This window comes from Lampetra fluviatilis, chromosome 5 (genome assembly GCF_964198595.1).
Source record: "Lampetra fluviatilis chromosome 5, kcLamFluv1.1, whole genome shotgun sequence".
NCBI classification, from domain to species: Eukaryota; Metazoa; Chordata; class Hyperoartia; order Petromyzontiformes; family Petromyzontidae; genus Lampetra; species Lampetra fluviatilis.
Genome location: NC_136279.1, coordinates 16994390 through 17002759, shown reverse-complemented (window position 1 = coordinate 17002759; position 8370 = coordinate 16994390). Strand labels below are relative to the sequence as shown.

Sequence of the window (8370 nt, the reverse complement as noted above, 5' to 3'; positions counted from 1 at the left end):
ACAGGTGGGGACCCGGTAAGAGGAGCAAGGACAGGTTTCAGGAGGAACTGATTTGAGGGACAGATTAGGACACGGTCAAGGAGCTGGGCAGACAGGCGAGCGGGGTGAGCAGCGGTGAGCGGGCACGCGAATCAGGTGAGGAACAGGTGATCGGGAGCCGATCATACGGGAGAGGAGGCCTCAGGGAAAAAGGGTGAGCAGGCAGGTAAATGACGGAGGTGAGTAACAGGTGAGGAGAGGGGTGAGTAACAGGTGAGGAGAGGGGTGAGTAACAGGTGAGGAGAGGGAGCAGTCGGTCTGAGCACAACAGGTGAGGAACAAGATGAGCGCAGACAGCTGATGAGAAGCTGGTGAGGAGCTGGTGAGGAGGAGGAGAGGTGAGCGCGGCTGTGGTGAGGAGGAGGCGCCGCCGCGTCGCGGAAGCGGAGCTCCAGTGAGGACCGGGTAAAGAGGAGCGCGCGCGTGGACTACGTAAACACGTGACGTCACCACGCACGGGCATCAACGTCACGACGCACAGCAATGTTTCGTCGCGCGCGTCTCCTGAGGGACGTGGCCGCGTGACGTCATCACGCACGGGCATCAACGTCACGACGCACAGCAATGTTTCGTCGCGCGCGCTTCCTGAGGGACGTGGTCGCGTGACGTCATCACGCACGGGCATCAACGTCACGACGCACAGCAATGTTTCGTCGCCCGTGTCTCCTGAGGGACGTGGTCGCGTGACGTCATCACGCACGGGCATCAACGTCACGACGCACAGCAATGTTTCGTCGCGCGCGCTTCCTGAGGGACGTGGTCGCGTGACGTCATCACGCACGGGCATCAACGTCACGACGCACAGCAATGTTTCGTCGCCCGTGTCTCCTGAAGGACGTGGTCGCGTGACGTCATCACGCACGGGCATCAACGTCACGACGCACAGCAATGTTTCGTCGCGAGCGTTTCCTAAGGAACGTGAACGCGTGACGTCATCACGCACGCGAGCTCCGTCAACACGCGCAAGGGGGGAGGGGTTTAAACCGAGCGACGTCGTACGCATGGCTATGACATCACCACGCACGGCTATGACATCACCACGCACGGCTATGACATCACCACGCACATTTTTTTACGATATGATAAATATGACGCTTATCGCGATATCAGTTTCCCATAACTTTGCAATTCCATTTCACACTTATACGTCGTTTTGTAACTACATTACAACCTCAGCCGCGTTTCCACGCGTTACGCAACAGCGCGATCGCTTTCGCCTCGTATTAAACACTGCAACACAAGCTCCTAATAATTTTATAACGTGAAAGACCCTCGCGATGACGTAGCCACGCACGATGGTTATCTCGTGACGGAATAACCGCACGTCGAATTACGTCATGTCACGCGCACCGCCGCCGTGCGCGTGACATCATCACGCGGGAAACGTCATCGCACAGAGTACGACGCCGCCAGTGCCTGCTACAGTGTGACGTCATCACGCATGCGGTTACTGTGGTGGTAACACTACAGCATTCTAGATTTGAAGCTTTCGTGACTGCAAGGATTCATACTCTTAGGTTTTTTCGGTAAAGTCACGTAGGTAAAAATTAAATAAATTATAAAATAATGGAAATTAAAGAAAAAAAATATAAAAATTTTATTTCTATAAATTTATTATTTATTTTTCTTTTTACCTACGTGACTTTACCGAAAAAACCTAAGATTATGAATACTACAGCAGTTTTTTTCATATTGCTGTGGTTGTCCCACCTGATGACGATTGCTTGTGTTGCGATCGAAACGTCGTGATCTATTAATTTTCTACCTACGTGACTTTAGCGAAAGAACCAAAGAGTGTGGATTCCTGCAGTCACGAAAGCTTCAAATCAATATTTAACACCTGTTTTGTTGGCCAGAAAAAAGGGGAAACCTATTCTTTTATTTTGACACTGCCAAAGGAGGTCCCATGATGTAGATTTGAAGCTTTCGTGGCTGCAAGGATTCATACTCTTAGATTTTTTCGGTAAAGTCACGTAGGTAAAAATAAATAAGAAAATAATAGAAATAATAATAGAAATAAAATAAAAAATCACGACGTTTCGCAGGCAACACAAGTCTCCGTCATCAGGTGGGACCGTCACAGCCAAATTTACTGTATCAATTTTGCCTCACTTGATACAGTAAAATTGAGCTGTGACGGTCCCACCTGATGACGGATACTTGTGTTGCCTCCGAAACGTCGTGATTGATTATTTTATTTCTATTATTATTTATTTTTTCCTACGTGACTTTACCGAAAAAACCTAAGAGTACGAGTCCCATGATGTGTTGGTGACGCCAACGCGCACACGTTTACAGGCGCGGTGACGTCACAACACGTTGTGCGTGGTGACGTCACCGCGCCTGTAAACGTGTGCTCGTGGTGACGTTCCGCGCGTTGTGCGTGGTGACGTCACCACGCACAACGCGCTGTGACGTCACCACGCACAACGCGCGGTGACGTCACCACGCACAACGCGGCGTGACGCTTACCTCGTGCAGGTGAGTGAGAGGGCTCTTGGCGGAGGCTGCACGCGGCCCAGGATGAGGCTGCCGCTGCTGCCGCTGCTGCTGCCCCCTCTGACTCGCCTCTCCTCTCGGCCGCTCCCCGCGCTGCCCGCGGCGCGGGGCCCTGCCCGCGGTACGTGGCCCGTGCGGTGGCCGGGCAGGGGGCCGCGCTGGGAGAGATGTGGGGGGGGGGGAGGCCCTTTTGGCTGCCCTGGGTTGTGTGTGGTCCTACAGTAGTAGGGTCGGGATCGGGGGGGCGAGCCCCCCCCCCCTTCTCTCCTTCCCGTCTAACGACGCCAGGTCAAGTCGCACAACATCACACGAGTTGGTGGTGGTGGTGGTGGCGGTGAAGGAAGTGAATTGCGGCCCTCTGAAGTGAACCGCCTGCCCGTGGCGCTAGGGCCTCCACTAGAGGGAGCCCTCGTCCAGTCTCGAGTACAAGAGGACAGAGTGGAGTAGATTCTAGATTTGAAGCTTTCGTGACTGCAAGGATTCATATTCTTAGGTTTTTTCGGTAAAGTCACGTAGGTAAAAAATTTATAAAAGTAAAATAAAAATCACGACGTTTCGGAGGCAACACAAGCTTCCGTCTTCAGGTGGAACCGTCACAGCACGATTGCTGTATCAAGTTGATATCACTTGATACAGCTATCGTGCTGTGACGGTTCCACCTGAAGACGGAAGCTTGTGTTGCGTCCGAAACGTCGTGATTTTTATTTTATTTCTATTTTACTTTTATTAATGTAAATGTTTTACCTACGTGACTTTACCGAAAACACCTAAGAATAAGAGTGGAGTCGAGTCCAGTCGAGAGTACAACAGTCTGTAGAGTCCAATCTAGAGTCCAGTCTCGAGTATTTGACCAAAGTTTTTTTTTTGACGGGGTTGCCAAGGGGTCATTTGAACCTTCGTTTAATCGTGGTGGTTTACCGTAACTTCATTTTCTTTACTTATTAAATATCCCCAAGTGAAATATTAATTAACGTCCCAAAACGCAACACGACAAAAGGGTTTGTCATTATTTCGGGATCAGCCCGTGATTCGTGGAGGGGGGGGGGGGTCAGGGTCAGGGAGATCGCGCTCTTGACAACCACAACGCTCGCCCTCGGCTGCTGCAAGGGGTTCTCATCACCTGCTGGGGGGCATCTCGCAAACCCCGGGTGATGGGGGCTGTGAGGTGCACCACGTGGGGTTTGGGAGATGACCCCGTGGGGGTTGCGAGGTGACCCCCAAGTCACGTCACTTTATTCCGCAGAGCCCCTTTAGATGACCCCGACGAGTCCAACTTTGAGTCCAACTTTGACCAAATCTCTCCCCTGAGCAGGGCCCTGCCACGTCAGCAGCGAAGCAGGAAATGGGAGACTGCCTTCGCCGTCGAGCCAGGCGTATTCATTGTTGTAGGCGGCTCGGCCTGCGACGTGGCCAGTGGATGGCAACACGGGCAAGGAGTCCTGAATCTGTCTCGTGCTGAGCTTTTGAGCGTGAACCACGTGCACATTTAACGCACGGTGTTGTTTCCTCCGGGGTTCATCGGTTTCCTCGCGCGCGAAGCCAGACTCTCGGTTTTGGAACTCACGGCTACACATGGCCGCAATGTGGCAGGACCATCCTGAAAAAAAGAGTCTTGAGACTCGGTTAGACTTTCCTGGATAAATAAAGAGTTGGGGTGCGTGTTATCCGGTAGGGCATGCGTGTGTGAATGGGTCACAATATTTGTTCTAACTTTATTGACACCAGGCACAGGCTTAGGGTCAATCTTACCTTCCAGAGTGTCTTATAATCCAGTGAATTGGGTGTTTATCCCATACGGAAGTGGAATCCCACTCTTGCTCCCGGCCCAAGACCTTCACTTCCACTGAAATCTGTGGGATTTGTGGAGCTGAGATCTGTGGGGATGGAGTCTGTTGCATTGGGTAGGGTCTGTGGGGTTGGGATCTGAATGTGCGGTCTGGGTTTGGGTTATTTGTATGTATGTTGAACTTACTACGCACCATACGTAGCCAACCTTGCTCATCGGAGGTGCGAGGGAAGGATAAACTAAACACAAAAAACTGTTCTAAGGAAATTCGATTTCAGTCTAGATTTAAAAGTACATACCTCCAGTGGCGTTCTAATATCGGGAGGAAGAGGTTTCCAGATGATCGCAGAAGCACATCTGAATGTGCACGATCTTTGTTCGATGGCTCGCCAAAAGTTTCTGCGAGGATGACCAGAGTTCGCGTGGTGGTTTATGCCCCTTGACTAGATCAGCAAGGTATTGTGGTTCATTTGTGGCAAGCACTTTGTGTGTAATGAGTGCGACCATTTCATGTATTCGTTCAGCAACTGGAAGCCAATGGAGCTGAGCGAGCACCGGACAGACACGTTGGGATCTTGCAGTACCCGGCACGACACGTGACACAAAATGTTGTACACGCTGCAGCTTGGTAATGTTTTTGACAAACGTCCCGTAAACTAATGAGTTGCAATAATCAAGCCTTGTCGATACTACGCTTCACCCGCCGTGTTGGACTCTGAAGGGTCTGTGGGGTTGGGGTCTTTGGGGTTGGGGACTGTGTTGGGAGTCTGTAGGATTTGGTTCTGTGGGGTTGGAGTAATGGACGGCTTGATAAGTTATATGACATCATTCCTATCGTTCACCTGAGCAATTCATAACTAACAACTTACATATTTATAAGCTTGACTAATTTTTTTATTGCGATGATTGGAATATGTACCGGAGGTACATCAAAGCACAACATCAAGTCCATGAAAATGTTAAAATACAAATGACAAAAGTAACATAAACTTATAGCACGATAATCGTCACATCGTGAAATTTAATCTCGCAAAGTGAAGCATTACACCGCGACTACCCCCGGTGTAATCTACAGGTCATACTCTGAGCCTCGACCAGAAATTCCACTCATCAGTGCCGAGCGAGCTGGCAAGACCATTCCAACATGGTTGTTAAAAAAAACTGCTACTAAAGTGTAATATAATACTGACAAGCTACTCATTTGGAAGTGTTCGTGCGTGATATTTCACTTTTATTGGTCGTATAATGAAATTGGCGGCACTAACGCGGTAGCCACCTAAGGTGGCAGCGCGCTCCGTGTCATGGCCCCGCAATTTGTGGCCCTGAGCCGCGAGGCGGCTGCTTCCGCCACCAGACTGGGGATTTAAAATCATCCCAGTCCCCCTGCATCATCCTCGCTGAAGCCTTATACTTTTTTTTTTATATTGGCCCAGATGTTCACGGTTCGAATGCAGAGGCCGCCCCAGTTAACGCTGCGCGAGCGTGTTCTGGAACCACCTAGTTTCACCTCTATCCGCATTTAAAATTACTCGATTAAAATCATCAACGTTTACGTGCGAATGCCGTTTTACATAATAATTGCAATTTTTTTATCTGTAATTATAGAATGTGATGATGTTATCTGGTGCCCCGAGTTGCCCTTGAAAAACAGCTTCTGAGCACGGTGAGCTTTTCTCGGGAAATCAACTTCTAACTCTGACTACGTGCCGTCTGCATCACAGTAGACGCTTTGAGATATCGTGGTCGTCATTGGAAGCGGCTGGTAGGCCATTGTGTTTCTGGCGTCATGGTACAAATTCGCCAAATTTGAAAGCTCACCCCCCTGCAAATTACTCAGTTGAAATACACATAGCAATCATCGCATTTGGACTGCGACCCCTCCTGAAAAAGAGCCCTGAGACTCGGTGAGGCTTTTCCTGGGTCAAGAAACATAACGATAATGATTAATACGCGCAAAAAAGTTATAATTTATCGGTGCATGTATTGATTCGTGGATTGAAATAGTCGCTTACCGTCCATTATGTGTTGCAAAATTATAATTTATTATTTTTGAGGATTTATACGGAATTCCCTGGATTGTTTAAGATGCTGCGTGAAAATAAGGCACGGAAAACCTATTCCCTAGTGTCAAAAGTTACCTTGAAAAATTAAATATAAAATAGAGTTTACAAAATTTGGCCTCGTGCATACGTACACCTACCCAGGGAGAGGGGTGCGTGGGTGATAAGTGCGTCTTACAATCGGGAGGATGCGGTATGAACATTCACCAGCTGGTTTTTAGTAGTGGGGCATGTATCGATTCTTTCATGGATTAAATCAATTCTTAGCCTGACTATCGTGCTTGAGAGAATTGATTGTTTCATATGATTTGTATATGTTGTATGAAATTTCTTCACTTGCATACGGCCCTCACCCCAAATCGCCCCACCCCCTTCCCCCCCCCAACCCCACCACACTGGCGATTTGATGAACTGTCAGGATTCAAGGGCACGACAATTCGGCCTTGGAAAATGAAGCTCTATAAACGTTCTTTATTTCACCCGGGAAAGACTTGGAACCGAATCCCAAGGTTTCGTTTCAAGTGGTCCTCGTGTTGGGCATTTTTTGGCCAGCTCCAATGATGAATGCTTGGGCCTCGTTTCTCACCAGATAGTGACTGACCCCCTGAAGGGCGAGCTAACACAAGGGACGAGATAGAAAGTGGATGTTAATCGTGGCATAGCTAAAGCATCGTTTCTTGTCAGCGGGATGCAGATTTGTCAAATTCACCGTTGGCTTGCGTGGGAAGGCGGTGGCGGTGGTTCGTGCATTGTACGACGAGCCCGGCGAGCCGAGTTCGATTCCCAGCCACGGCTAGCGTGGATGGCGAGTGATGTCTGAACCAGGCCGACCCACCACCCCCCGTGCATCAATCTGTACTGTCCAGCGTGGTGAAGTACGGTCAAATAATCCCCCGTGACCAACGCAGCATGGGCAGGCCTTCGTCGAGCAATGGATTGACAAATCTACTTATTAATAATTACTTTTAACATCGGTGAAAAAAAGCTCAAGTGCCAGCCTTTCAATTGGTTACGTCCACCGTGAAGATAGAGCGACGAAATCTGCTCGTTTGTCGGTGCGGAGTGGATTATTACATCACAGAACAGTGAGTGATGGTGACGGCTTGGGATTGCCTTAATCCAGCAGTGAGGGGGAGTGACCATTGCCGATGATGGTTGTGACAGTGATTGGTTACAGGACGCCACGTAGGGAATTTTTCCTGCGCGTCTTCAACTCGCTGATGATCTTTAGCCGGGTCCGCACACCTCTGTGGACGTCATGTTGTGGACGTCCTTGCAATCGGTTGCAGAGGGGGACGGAACTACTTTCAAGTATCGATTCGCTTGGGCGATTTGTAGCGACGCGTCTGATCGTTTTTTGGGTAACGGCCATCGGGCCGCTACGTTCCTGAACGTGCGCCAGAGGTCGCAAACGGGTTTTGATTCCTTACCCGTACCCGTACCCGGCCGCACCAGGGTCGCAAATGGGTACCCGTACCCGTTCCCTACCCGTACCCTACCCGAAATGAGTGACAAACAGTTACTCACCAGTGACTCACGGCCTACCCGTACCCGTACCCTACCCGAAATGAGTGACAAACGGTTACTCACCAGTGACTCACGGCCTACCCGTACCCGGCCGTACCAGGGTCGCAAACGGCTACCCGTACCTGGCCGGGTACGGGTAGCCGGGTATCGGGTAGGGTACAGGTATCGGGTACCCGGTTGCGACCTCTGAACGTGCGCCACTGAATTTTCCGTTGCACAGCCACTCGCTCGGATGTGGACAAAGCAGTCGCACGGGATTTCGAGATCGATTTCGGTTGCACAAGTGATTGTTGAGGTGTGGCTAGTCCGCCAGTCGGGTTTAATGAGTGATGGACTCTGACCCCTCTCACCGAGCCCCCCCCCGCCTACAGAAGCCTCAGGAGGTGGTGGGGGGGGCAGAGACATCACTGCTGCGATTGACCCTGTCGGGGTCAATGGCGAAGATTGAGTCTCCCCCCG

The 8370-nt window shown here is 50.3% G+C and overlaps 1 protein-coding gene across 4 annotated transcripts in view; it reads left to right on the top strand.

The window, feature by feature from the left end:
* The window catches only part of HAGH (hydroxyacylglutathione hydrolase), a 32024-nt gene that overhangs the window by 979 nt on the left and 22675 nt on the right, over window positions 1-8370 (top strand). Inside the window, exon 1 of one of the 4 annotated variants that reach the window (XM_078857019.1) lies at window positions 315-444. The exons of 1 other annotated variant lie outside the window; for it this stretch is intronic. Coding sequence is in view for 1 of the 3 variants with exons in the window: in XM_078857016.1 (XP_078713142.1) it covers window positions 2563-2659 (97 nt within the window). In the remaining 2 variants the exon portion in view is untranslated. 2 more of the 4 variants (XM_078857018.1, XM_078857016.1) reach the window with 2 other exon arrangements.